The 14,687-nt window shown below is 35.4% G+C and overlaps 1 protein-coding gene across 6 annotated transcripts in view; it reads left to right on the top strand.

Moving 5' to 3' along the window:
* Positions 1-12,285, top strand: part of LOC141642771 (uncharacterized) — a 36,229-nt gene extending 23,944 nt beyond the window's left edge. For all 6 annotated transcript variants that reach the window (XM_074451704.1, XM_074451700.1, XM_074451701.1 and 3 more), the window contains 6 exons: positions 24-142; positions 1,635-1,739; positions 2,964-3,887; positions 6,041-6,643; positions 6,741-6,975; positions 11,529-12,285. In XM_074451704.1, the coding sequence (XP_074307805.1) occupies positions 24-142; positions 1,635-1,739; positions 2,964-3,887; positions 6,041-6,643; positions 6,741-6,975; positions 11,529-12,070 (2,528 nt within the window). In that variant the 3' untranslated portion in view covers positions 12,071-12,285. The remainder of the gene's footprint in view (positions 1-23; positions 143-1,634; positions 1,740-2,963; positions 3,888-6,040; positions 6,644-6,740; positions 6,976-11,528) is intronic.
* Positions 12,286-14,687: the final 2,402 nt, after the last annotated feature.

Raw genomic sequence — 14,687 nt, 5'->3', positions numbered from 1 at the left:
TATCACATTCATTGGTAATCCAGGGCTTTCTGACATGAGGCTTCCAGCACAAGATGGTAGAATTGATTCGAATGACCAGAGCGGTCTTTTGGAAAAGTTGAAACCCACTATACGTGGACTTTGCAAAACGCTGATGCTGAAGGTATTGTGCTTAGCTTCCATAGAACGATGTATCTGTTATATAGTAAGAGAGTGTGAAACTCCTATGCACATAAGCTGATCAGTCAGTCTCGTGAAAACCACCTTATACTGAACTATTGTGAAACTAGTCACATAATGACCATCTGCTAATGTTAATGCTGGTTGCATTAGTTTGTCATTGGGGGACCCTAACACTAACATTATTGTGAGGTAGACTTTGACAAGTGTTTCAGTGTTTGTGTAAGTTGTTATGGGAAATTGACCAGCTGTAATACTTCTGATGTTATATATTTCAGAAGGTTGATGCAAGGTCATTATCTTTAACTTAAATGTCTCAAGGCTAGATTTTATGATACGGGGTGAAATTTTAGTTTCTTTGGTTTTCTCTGATTTCTTTATTGCCTTTTCTTTTATCATGGTTTAAAAATGCGGCAAGGGATGCAAAAATGGTTGAAGTCTTTTTCTTGGTATCAGTATGTTGGGAATTTTTCTTTTCTGAACATAAAAGCACCTCTAAGCGCCTATGTTATCATTTTGATAAATCATAAGCAATTACATCATGAATTTGATATGGATAAGAGTTATTCCGCACCCTTTTTACATTAGAATGTAGACCAAGTTGAGCTAACAAATGAGCCGTCTGATTACAACATCGATGATATAGATGAGAAAAATTAATTGATTCAAAGGAATCACTAATTATGCTAATGTTGGAGACGAGCATACCAAAGAAGAAATTTTCCTTCAAATCCTTAGTTAAGCGTTTAATTAGCTGAAGACAATCGGACTCCAATATTATATGTTGTATTCAAAGTGCCACCGCTATTTCCAAGCCATATCTAGCCGCTAGTGTTTCACTTTCAGCGATATCAAAATTTTCTGCTTTCCTTTGAGTTGCGGAGGCTATGACGGTGCCATTCCAATCCCTATGTCCGTTACCTCTTGTATCATAATTCCCATCGCAACTTCCACATTGAGCTTGTATGTACCAAAAGGCGGGGCACTCCACTTCGTATTTTGTTCGTCAGTGGGGTAATAAGAAAGTAAAACAGCATTGGTCAAATTTGCCAAATCGTACTCTGTCGCCATTCTTGAAGCACAATCCACTATTCTAATTGGATTTGGAACATTTTGGATATACACCCAATTATTTTGGGCAACTACAAACCCCATGCTAGACATAATACTAATGAAAATCCATGTCGTGGTTGATTCTGATGCAACTGATCCTCATCCCAGTAACGGAAATTTGCAACTTTGTGACTAGAGGTATCCAAACGTAGAGGAGAAATCTTCCAAACAATGGTGTGTGGGTGATTATGTGTAACATAATTGGAGCATTTTAATACCGTGTGTGGAGCATTTTTATACCTTCCGTGCGTGTGTATTTTTGCTTTTCATGTTTGCAGGAGCACAAGTTATTGATTTATTTCATGTTTTTAGGAGCACAAATTATTGTAGGACTAAAACTTTGTTGTTGATGTTATATGCAGGATGATGTGAAAAGATTGGCTGAAAGTTTTCTTGAATATGTTTTGAACAATCATCAGGTGACAAGGGAACCTGAGACAATCTTACAAGCTTTCCAGATCTCAGTGGTTAGAATCTAGCCCTTATACTCATTGCTGTATTGTTGATTTTTTAGTCATCTTTTTAATTCAAATATATTTGGACAATTTTTCTCTAGAAAAAAAGACTTGTTCTTAACTTTCATTACATCCAATAACATGCCTGCCTTACGCGGAATTTTTTGGGCCACTGACGGTAATTTAATTGATTCTCGATTGTTCTGTGAAACTCTGTACTGGAATTGTCTATAACATTGATTTGCAATCCTTTTTTCTCTGGTGCTGTTTTGTATTTGATCGCAGTCCATAATGTATTTTGCATGTTAGAATCTACTTGAAAATAAATTGATTACCTACATAAAAGAGACAATAATTTGATTAAGTGATGGCACTAACCTTACAAATTATAACGGATAATTTTGCTTAATATATGGTCTCTGTCTTTTTTTGTCGATTACACAAACAATCTTGGCCACAAACCATCTTCCCGTGTTATTTGCCTCTGCTGTATTTTTTAGTCAATCCAAAAGACTAATCTACCTGAATGTGACGTACTGATAAGAATATAACATAGTTGCACTCGCTCATCCTTTCCATTCACTTCCATTTATGTTGCATGCCTCTCGTATACGTCTCTTTCCCCTCGCCATCTTTTCAATTTATTCGACTTCATCCTTATAAAGTACTGAGAGCCAGTAGACTTGTGTCCTGGGCAGATATACTGTTGAGTTTCCCAATATATCCTCTGTCAACACAATTCAGTTGTCTACCCTCTCTTCAGCTCCTTGCAAAATATAAAATGATGGTCGCTAAGCATTTGTTGTTTATTTCCCAACTTGGTCTAAATTCATGCTGCACACAACTTTACCTTAGCAATCCACTTCAAACAAAGTCGAGCATTACAATTAAGTTTTTTTGTTTATTACTGCTTTCACTTTAGATTCAAAGTGGAAAAAGAACGTGTTTCAAAAATTTATCTTCTTACTTTTAGTCATGAATGCCTTTGATACAAGGTGATACATGAGAAGTTGGAAATGACAAAAGCAACTAGCATTTGATACTAGGCTTCTCTGTGTTAGTAGTATGCTCAGTTCGAAATATGGAATTTGAAAGGCACTTCAATTTATTTATTTTATTTGTTTCTAGTGTTTTTAGAATCAGTAGATGTTTCATACATTGCTGAGTTCTGTTCTTTAAACATCATTTTTCTGTTGAGTTTTATTCAAATGATATGAGCTTTGTTGTCTACAATAGTGTTGGACGGCAGCTGAGGTTATGGAGCAAAAGGTTGATCACAGAAAATCACTGGAGATTGCCGTAGAGAAGATGGAATTCAAGTGTCGAGAGCAAGAGGCAGACTCTGTGTATAAAAAGATGAAACTACTAATGAAAATTTTTTTGTTTCGAAATCTTAAGCCTCTGAAATCTTCCATTGATCCTGCTTCAGCAACAGATGAAACTATCAGTAAAAGTTGTGTAGATATATCCATTGGAGGCTTGGAAAAGATAAGTAATAAAGAGAAAGATAGCTTTGGATACTCTGAGAATGTGAAAAAGATTTGTGAAAAGAAGATTAAAAAGCTCAAGGAGAGGCAAAAGGACGAACTTGTGAAATTTGAAAATGCCTGGCAAGAGAAGAGGGCTAAACTAGAAGACAATTACAAAGTTGAATCAGCTGTTATCCGTTATTCACACGCTAAGTCTACTGACGTTGTCGAGAAGCTGAAGATCTTAGAGGAAAATTATGCTAAGAAAAAGGAAGACCTCGAAAGTCAAATTTACAAGCACCATAAAGAGTTTGAAGCTAGGCAACAGGAAGAAAGAGATGGTGAACAGAAAAAGATAGCACAACTGTTGGAACTGGTAAAACCTGTGGCACAAAACGAGCAGTTGGAGAATCAGCCATCTTTGAACAGTATACAGTTGCAAACGACTGAACACGATATAGATATTCCTTTGAACGGTGATGTACGATTCCATCTGTCAGAAAAGACTAGAGATGGAAGTGAGAATGATATTATACAAATGGACGCTATTTTAGTCAGAAAAGAAAATACCCCTGAAAACAATGTAGGTAATGGTGTCAGTACAACAATTTGCTGCACGCCGAGAGATGAGTCAAGGTCTTTGGTTTCTACATCCACGAAACATCAAACTTCAGATGAAAACGCATGCCAGGTTCGTTGCTTCTGTATTGTTTTGTCTGCTCTTTTGTAATGTCATAATTTGCAATCTCTGCTTTGATCGACTGACAGTTCCCTTAATTTTTAGGGTTATTTAATGAGAATAATCCAACCTATGTCCCCCCCTTCCCATTTTAATCCATCCTATAGTTTAACCCATATTAATCTTAACCATGCACTCATTTTTCTTAGATTACACCACCTAAATTTTGACTGGTTATAGTCGGTGAAGGGTAAATATTAGTAGGTTTCTTTTAGGTCTTCCCCCTCCTTGAGTCACCTTCTTCATTCTTTCTTCTTCCTTAATATACAGCTTAAATGGTAGTCACAAAAAAAAATAAAAAAATACAGCTTCAATGGTAAATTTTTATACAATCTCCAAAATCACCACCAGTATTGTCCTACTAATCCTAATAAAATAAAAATCACCGTTGATCAACTATTAACTATATTAATAATAATAATTAATAATAATGATACACAAATCCCACACTCACCCACACTACTCTATCCCTCCCAAAACAGTGAATTTTTTTCAACACCAACTACAACAACAACAATTACAGCACCATGGTATGAAAGATACAACAACAACAGCAACAATTAATACAATTCACTCTGCCCCTCACCAACACTTCCGCCAACAAAAACTATATAGTAATACTGTAATAGCATGAAGATTCAGACTTTGATCAGGGTTTCGATTTGTTGAAGAAGCGGGGTTTGGGATTTAATTTAGTACGCAACATGGGTTTGAACCGAATCGTAGAACTGGGTTTTTATACCCGTGGGTGGTAGGGAGATGATTAGATGAGTGGGTTTTCCAGCGAATCGAATAGTTATAGGGGTTTTAATTGGGTTAATGGCAAGGATTATGAGACGGTTTTGGAGATGATATAATTTTGGAACTTTTCGTCTGTTGTTCATCTTGCTGTTGGGATGTGGCGGCACCAGAGGAGTGAGGAAGATACGGCGTTGGTGGTGGTGGCGGAAATCAGGTGCGGAGAGGAAGGCGGAAGGTGGGTGAGGCGGGGAGTTGGAGATAAGGTCGTGGTGATGGACTGATGGTGGCAGTTTTGCAGAACCCTAGATCCCTAAATCAATTTGGGGGTAAATGTTAATTTGGGGTTTGAAGGTTGTATAAGGTATGGACTATGGATGATGTAGAATGAGCAATGGCAGATTGAAGGATTAAACAGTAAAAAAAAACATTGGTGAAGAATTGAAGATTAAACCTGGACTAAAGAAAAAGGAAGGTAATGGCTTTTAAAATAAAGGGTAAATGGGTAACATGTTTAACAGGTTGCCCTTCCAAAATAGCAATATCAGACAAATGAGTGTATAGTTAAGATTATTAATATGGGTTAAACTATAAGATGGATTAAAATGAAGAGTGACATAGGTTGGATTATTCTCATTAAATAACCCTAATTTTTATTCCCTTAGATCATTTCAAATTCAGTACATTTCCCTTTTTCATGCAGTGATACCAATTCTCTAATTTTTTAGTTTAGGAAAAAAAATCGACCATACACAGACGGTAACGCCCACTGAATCCATTGCGAAACTCTTGCTTTTATGACACTTGTCATCCGCTTGGCATATACACCCTTCCCAATTGCAGAAAGTATTCTTTTCATTCAGAAAGCTGCTAGTCAGATGTTTCTTGATCCTTTTTTTTTATTATTATTATTTTCATCATGTGTAAATTTCCACTGGGAATTAATGTATTATTTAATCATTGGGTTGCCAGCCTTTTGACATGGGAAGCAGAGCGATCATTGTGCTAAGAAATTTTAGGTTATTCAAGGAGTTGCAAACTTGCAAGATAAAATATGAATGATGTTCAAGTTTAGGACATAAGAACAAAAATATTAATAGTAGCGTGGTTAATAATATTAGAAACAGGGTTTGGTCCCTCTTTCTTCTTTTATTGATTATTAGTATCACATATTATTTAGTGAAATAGTCGTGATGATGTTTGAAAGGAAAATCTTGCTTTTATTGATGATTACTATGGATACTACGTTGTTGTCCCATGTTGTAGCCTGTAGGTGCTTGTTTCGAGCTTATTTACAAGCAGACTTGGGGTTTTCTGCCCTTATTATCTTATGTTTATCTTATATTTAAAGTGCACTACATAATTAGGACCTTGGAGATCAAGTATGTCAACAACAAGTTGAAAGAGCGGTAGAAGAAGTTTGTTCTCTTACTGAGAGCTGCCATGCTTCTCTTGGAGGAGAAACACCGTTTGTCGAACCAGCCGACTCTGTTCCTTCTAATCTTCCACATGATGAGGAACCCACTGCTTTACCCGCCACTGAGCACTCTAGTGATCAACTTGATAATCAGCCAAATGAGGTCGAAAACCCGGTCGTTCTTACTGAGAATTGCAATGCTTCTCTTGGAGGAGAAATACCATTAGCGGAACCAGCCGACTCAGTTCCTTCTAATCTTCCACATGATCAGGAGCCCACTGCTTTACCTGCCACTGAGCACTCTAGTGATCAACTTAATAATCAGCCAAATGAGGTCGAAAGCCTGGTTGTTCAAACTTCTTGTGCTCAAATGCTACCGCAATTAGCACATTCAGGAATTGCTCGTGTACATGGTAGCCATCTTACCCCATTATCAGCGGTCCCTCCAACTAACTCACGGATGCCACCATCTTATTATTCAGACCCTCTTCAAAATGAATTTGATCGAATACGAAAGCAAATTGGAGAAACCATAAATGCTCACGAGGAAATGGTAGGTGTTTGGACGAGTATAGTCTTCTTGTATACTTTTGTCTTTTTATTTGGTGTCCTTGAATATGACTTCCCGTCTATTTTTCTCAACCATGCAGAAATTACGGCTAAAATCAGAATGTGAGAAAGAAATAGAGGACCTTGTAGCCCAAATTCGAAAGAAGTACTGTGTCAAGCTTGAGGAAGCTGAGTCGTCATTCTCTCTCAAGAAGAGTGAACTGGAGTTAAATCAGAATATGGTTATGATGAATAAGTTCCTGGCAGATGCTTTCAGATCTAAATGCACGGATTATAAGGCTGATAAGGCAGGAGCACAAGGCCGATCACAAAAAGGTGTGTGACTTAATGCATGAGATTATTTTTGAGAATTTATTTTCTTGTATTTACAGGTTAAATTTTATGTTTATATGAAATTTGTTTTCAGCCTACAGATCGACTCTAGCAAGTCCAATGGTTTGGCTTTGGGACTTGCTTGCAATTTTAAGAAATAGAAATTGCAAGCTAGTGGCTAAACCATTGGACAAGTCCATGTAAGATAGCTTAAACCAAGCAACTAGCTTCATTAAGCTAGTAGCTTAAATGGCCCTACTACAAAAATACAACCAATATAAATTAGTTTGATTTATTAACATGTGGGTCAAGCTAGTTAAAATTTCGGGTTATTTAATTTTTTTTTTTTTTGGTGCAAAAAATTTCGGGTTATTTAATGAAAATACTCTGAACTATGAGTGTCTTCTCAAATTACTCTGACCTATGAGTTAACTATGAATATCACCAACTAATGTACCATTCCCCACATATTAGAATGAGTGGAAGGGCGACCTGCTTATCCAGTTACCTTTGTTCAAAACACAGAAATTAACCTATGTCTTTGGACTTTACGTTGCTTGCTCTACATAAATTGCGATATAAAGTAGCAAGTACGGCACTTCCCCAAGAGTAATTATCTAAGTTGCTCAAATCCCTCAACAAAGGCAAATAAATAACTTGTATGTCATTACCACTCTTATCCGGAAACATGATAGTTGCCATTAAGATAAGCAAATATGCCCTCACATATTGATGTAGAACATCTTCATTTGCATCTTCCGGAAGACCACTAAATTGTTCTAACAACCAACCAATCCTCAAAGAAGCCCCCTTAAGGTCATCACTACTCGGTGTTTTGCCTAAGAGTTCAGTTATTAACAAGGGCCAATTATAAGCGGTTGGTCCACTAATAATATCCCCTCTAATCCGTAGCCCTAACAACACTTGAACATCTTGCAAGGTCACAGTAGCCTCGCCAATAGTCAAGTGAAATGAATGGGTTTCCGGCCTCCATCGCTCAACCAAAGCACTTATTAATTCCACATTAAACTTCAACCCCACTAACCTATGAATAAAAAAAAAACTGAGTGTCCCTAATGAAATCAACTACTTGATCACTTACCAAAAACCCCTTGTGCGAAACTAAGTGTGACCTACATCGAAGGGAACCAACGTCCCGCCCTTCCAATATTGCCTTGCTCCGGTGTACCTCTTGTTGTGTGAGAAGTTCCGGGTTCACCGGGCCTTGTTGTTGATGTTGTTCCATTATTCCTACACATTTAAAAGAAGATTATTAGATTAGCATGAAAATAAATGTTCAAATAATTAAAAAAATTATGGTAATAAAAAAAATTAAAGACAAGTGTAAGTAGTAGAATACCCTTGTGAATTGTTAACTCTCAAAGTACATGTTTTTTTATTGTGGCCTAAACCACGACACAAACTACATGTGACCTTGTTCTTACTCTTCTCATCCATTTCATTAAGAAATCTTTTATTCTTCCGTCTTCCTTTTCCCCGTTTATTTTGCTCATCGCACACTATTTTAGGCCCATTGTAAGGACCCCAATAAGCCTCATCTTTCAAAGGGTGAAATTTAGAAGCATATGAAGCTAAGTGTTCTCCGGTAGAATAGGCGATGTCCACAAATTGAGTAGCATTTAAACCCTTCTTTTTACAAACGGCATACACATGTGAACATGGATACTTGTATGTTTGGAACTTGTTACAAGTACATGTCCTCTTGGATAAATCAACGGTGTGCAAATGGTTACCATGTTCATATCTTACCATATTTTCCCAAGTTTTTCAGCTATTCAATTCATCCTCATCTAATTGATCAATCTTATTAAACTCAACGATGGGAGCACTAGCAAAGACAAGATCATCATCACCATCTTCTTCATTTGCCAACAAATTCTCATCAAGTATTGCCAATTCCTCATCAATCTCATCACCTTCTAAGTTACCATAAAATTCCCCATCATTTACGTAATTAGTTTCAAGTGAAACAAATTGAGCAACATCATCTAGCCTAATACTTGGTGTAGGAATGACAATTTGACTAGTAGAAACTTCTACAAATATGTCCATTGAAGGAGCATGTGAATGACGAATACTTGCCCATAACGCTTTAAAGGCTCCCTCATTATTAAGGGGAACAATTTTGAAACACCCGGCACTCGGAAATTTCATCATTACCTTCAATTGAGTACCCAAACTTTGAACACCGATTCCCTTATAAATCTCTTCAACTAATTCAAGATATGTCATCTTTGTACTAGCTAGAATAAAACATTGATTCCCTCCTCTATAGGTTACACATCCATTTTGCTCCAACACTTCTCCATCCCAATAACAAATAAGAGGAAAATCACAAATTTCCATTCTATAAAAAAAAATTGAACAAATTTAGTATAAATCAACTACCAATAACCTAATTTCCCTAAAATACATACCTAAACAACAATTAAAAATCAGAAATCGTTCATCCTACCTAATTAGGGTTTCGAAAATTTGGGGCTTTTTTTAAACAACCTTAAATTAACACATATAAGTTGTAGATCTAGGCACAAAACAACATAATTACCAACAATGAAGACAAAATAAGCAAAATCTACATTCAAAAGATGAAATTAAATAAGTTAAAAGAATTAAATTACCTTGCTAATTAGGTAGAATGTATAATTTGAATAGCAAAAACCCAATATAATGCCGGAGATACGCCGGAGATTCGCCGGAGATGAGTGTGAGGTGAAGAAATAAGAAGGGGAGTGAGGTTTGTTCTATCGCGGTATGTCTTTGTGAGGCGAAATATTGAATGTTTTGTTTAGTAGAAAGGGACGGAGGGACGGATATACTAAAAAATAAAAAATAAATAAAAATTCTGCCTAAACACGCCATACGTACTGGCGTGTTTCGCTCTTAAGACACGCCATTACGTATGGCGTGTTCTATTTTCTTCCATTATGGTAGCTACTGGACTCGGGTAAGAAATTTGGGCTGCTAAAACACGCCATATGTAATGGCGTGTTTACTCCTAAAGACACGCCATACGTAATGGCGTGTTCTATTTCTTTCCTTATGTTGCTACTGACTTTGGGTTAGAATTCTAGACTGCCTAAACACGCCATTACGTATGGCGTGTTCATTGAAGTAAACACGCCAATACGTATGGCGTGTTTAAGCCTCATACAGGCTCGTCAAAACCGAGCCTACGTGGACACCATTTCGATAAATGTTTTCAAAACCGACCCAAAACGACAATTCTTTTATTTTTGAGCATTATTTCAAAAACGGACTCTGTTTTTATAGAATCATTTTAGGGGTTTGGCTTGAGCTCTCTCTTTCTTTTGCAATTCCTTCTTGTTAGAAAAGAAAGCCATATTGAGGTGTGTTGCTTTTGCTTCCCCAATCCCCATGCGTGTTGTTTCTTCATCGAGCCCTTCGCCTTGGTCTATGTTAAGTACTTGGAAGTTGGAACTCGTAGTCACCCTTTTCGTGAATCAATGCATTTGTATAAGGATTTTTTTTAATACTTGGTTCACTTTTAAGGTATTCCAGACCCTTAAATTTACTTTGGTTTTTCAAAATCGTTTTAATCTTTATTCTCGATTTAAATTCTAAGTTTTTATAAAAGAAATCCGGACTTCGATTTTAAAACCTACTCCTATAAGTTTACCTGGCTTTTGTATTAGGTTTCACTCCCTTTTTGTTTTTCATTTTTTGTTTTCTATATTTTCCGTATTTTGAGGTGTGCATTCATCTATGGACGGTTTTAAATGATAATTTATGTCAGTAGACCCTTAATCATTTTAGGATTAAGGCTCTGATATTATTGTTGAACAAATCTTTATGTTATATGGTCAGACCGATGGTGCTGTGCGATAAAACAATGAGGTTTGATATGGTGGTGTTAGGTTTATTAAAACACATTTAAGCCTTGTAAAAAAAATCTCTTGTTATAAACTCTAGATGCCATTCTTTAATTTTGAAAACACACTATGTTGACACATAGGTGACACTTGTAGGCTTGTAGCCGAGTGGAGGACAGAAGTAAAGAATAAGTTGTGGACCTAAACTATTGGTTTCTTCACATTTTAAGGGCCAGAATTTTGAAATTTTCCAATTAAGGACCTAACAACATTTACCGTTAACTTCGTGTCAAGATCCACTGCACTGTTCATTTAGTTAGTGTTTCATTGAACTGTACAATGTGCAGTTGTCAATATCAGCCATCCATTTACATCAATGCACTCCTTGTAATTACACCTCATCCGAAACTCATCAGACCCCTTTGCTACCACAAAACTCCAACTTTGGACACCAGCCTTGCCATCACAAGTCTCTTCCCAAATCCCCTTTTTACTTCTCTGACTGTTGCATTGCCGGAAATTGGTGATTAGTGGTGGCAGTGAAGGGTGGAAAGAGGAGGTGAGAGAGAACCTCTTACCCAATAAGTAGCCAAAGCACTAGTCCCCCATCCATTTACAGGAGCTAGGCGCTGAGGTAATTTTGTAGTATACTTGAATTTTAACGATTTCTCAACATTTCTGACAATTCATTCATATTTACAGGTATGTCTTCTAGTCGGATAAATATACCCCTTCAACTACAGCCTACGGCTAGACCACTGTCTTCCACGACCTCATTTTCTATGGTTCCGTCAACTATCAGCCCTACCAGAACCATTGTTAATCCATTTCCAACCCTTGAATCTGGTATGCCAACGAGGCCCCCTCTAGACAGGATGGCTAGGCATGAAACCCGTGCACCGGCCCCTCATTTGCAACATTTGTCTGTCCCACGTGCCATGTCATCTAACAATATGCAATATTCTAGCGTATTTCCATTACAACCCCTTAACAATAACCACCTGGCATCATCTTCATCCTCGCAAATTCCGGATAGGGAACCGGTCTTGTCACTAAATGCAACGGAGCTGCTCTTGGATATTGCTAGGAGAAATGACGCAAAACTCCGTTTCCTATCTGAAAATTTACCACCTTGGCCAGATAATTCGCAGGATCATGAATCATGGGATCTCTCTCAGTTTGAGAGAGTTCCTGATGTGGAGCAGCCTGCCGGAGATGTTGTCTGTTTATCAGATGATGACTAGGCATTCTAACCCATTCTTTTGTAGGTTTATATTGTAATATTTAGTCCTATGGGGATCGAGATGCTGAGAATAATTTGATTGATCAGGGTCTAATCTCAATCATTTGTAGTTCATTACTAAATTTGTACAATGCCCTTTCAGCCATGATGGTAGGCGATGACTGATGAGTGTATCATTGTTTTTATGGCAAGGAAGTGTTCCATCTTTATCTCAAATTTTGCATATGGCGGTTTGTGCCCCACGGATTAGTATCCGTTTAATTTGTAGAGTAGTTTGTATCGACTTGATGTTTTGAGGTTAATTAGTTATGTTTTGCAAGTTGTTTAACTGGGCAACGTATAAAGGCAGCCTTTGAGTGTTGTAGTGGTTTTTTTTTTTTTTTTTTTTTTTTTTTTTCTTTAAGATACGAAAATTAGATTGATTTTCTAGTAGGCCCAACTTATATCATCCCTTCGAATGAGTGAGGTAAGTGAAGCCATTAACTTATTTATAATGCAAAAAAAAAAAAAAAATGTTATAAGGGTTTAATGTTTACATTCTATGTCTAATGATTTGTTTACATATTATTAAAATATTTCTTTCAAAAAAAATAAAAGATTAATATATACGTGGCTAACTTTTATTTATAATCATATAATTACCCCACCTTATACTAATCTTTCGATGTGGGACAATTCTACTATTTATAATAAGTAGTAATATATTCACCAAACTTGTATTATTTTTCTGATGTGGGACAATTCTACTATTTATACGTAGTATATCAATACTATATATTAAATCCAGAAACCAAGGGATTTCACTGTAATTAAAGAAAGTTATACAAATTAATTATACTATATAGTTTTAAATCAATAGCACCGTGTGGACCCGATTAAGGGATCTCAATGTAAATATTATATAGTTTGGGTTAGAATTAAATTAATTATACTATATAGAAGTTTGTTAATTTTCCTAAACATGGTCAATTTCCTTAAAATAAAATAATTAATTAAGATGGTCAGTTTCCTTAAAATAAAATAATTAATTAAGATTGTCAATTTTAAGAAGACTAAAAGAAAGAAGATGCCTGGTAATTTTCCTAAATATTTATAGAAGACTAGAGGATGGTCAATTTCCTTAAAATAAAATAATTAATTAGTATAAACATGTACACTTATGGTATTAATTATTATCATCATACAATTATATATTAAATTTAAAATCTATACAATTTTATTAAACTTTATAGTTTATTAGATGTATAGAGACGTTAATTATTTAACATATAAAAATATAATAAGTAAGTTATAAATAATTCAAGTTAGATTCCATAATATATAATATTGCAAAATTCTTTCGATTTGATTTAATGTATATATGTAATATATTTATATAAATATATAATCCTCTTAAAATTGCATGCCTAAGTAATAAAAGTAATTTCGTTAGTAAAGAAAAGGATTGTAGTAACATTGGATATAGTTATATGATGGTAATCACTCATTTGAATAATAAAAGTAACAATATTATCAACGAGATTAGTGAGAGTGGTAGAAACAATAACGGGAGTAGTGAAATAATCAATATTAATGCGGCAATAGTGAAAGTAACAATAATTACGACGGGAGTAGTGAAATTATCAATATTAATGCGGCAGTAGTACTGACAGTAACGATAATTACGGCGTGAGTAGTGAAAGTAACAATGATTGCGAGCAAGTAGTGAAATGTTATTACTATTATTTCATTAATAAGAGTAAAATATTAATAGCGGGAGTAGTGAATTTGTTTCAAAATTTATTTCATTGTAATTTTAGAATATGTTATAAAAAAGATATTAATGATAAATTTATGGGTTATGCAACTTTAAGTAATTTTATTTAATTAAAAAAAAATTAATGGTAAGTAGAGGTAGCCCGAGCGAAGTCGGGCACCAATACTAGTATAATATATTCATCAAACCTGCATTGTTTTTCAATGTGGGACAAATAACATACTCAGAATTACACCATCTTTGTTGCACTTAGTTCGACATCTAACCAGATTCCGAATACCGAATACGGACAATTGCTACTCTTATTATATCTAATAGTTATATTTAGATTTAATAATATGATCAAGTAATCTCCATTAATATTTGTACGGTTTTTTTCTTCAATTTTTTTTTATCATAATTGAGATACGGAAATTTACCGTGGTACCCCTTAATTTTGTCAGATTTTCCATGTTACCCCTACTTTTAAGAATCTGCCTATGGTACCCTTGAGGTTCCATTTTTTGGCACATGGTACCCCCTAATGTAAAGGCTGTTAAATGGACGTTAAGTCCGATGACGTGACAATAAAATAACAATTAATAAATAATACCCCCTTTATTGTTTTATTGGTACGGATATCTCTCTCTTTTAAATGAAAATTTAATTAACTATATCATTATAATATTGAAAATTTCTCATGGTAACCTTGAATTTTGATAGATTACACATGGTACCCCTAATTTTAAGTTTCTACAAATGGTACCCTTGTGTTCACCTTTTTCTTTCCCAGAATACCATTTGACAACTTCCGTCATAACGTCATTACTCCTATGACTTGTGACGCCTTTTTTTGTTATCTATTACACAAATATTTCATCAT

This window comes from Silene latifolia, chromosome 2 (assembly GCF_048544455.1).
Source record: "Silene latifolia isolate original U9 population chromosome 2, ASM4854445v1, whole genome shotgun sequence".
NCBI classification, from domain to species: domain Eukaryota; kingdom Viridiplantae; phylum Streptophyta; class Magnoliopsida; order Caryophyllales; family Caryophyllaceae; genus Silene; species Silene latifolia.
This window is presented reverse-complemented; position numbering and strand designations above follow the sequence as displayed.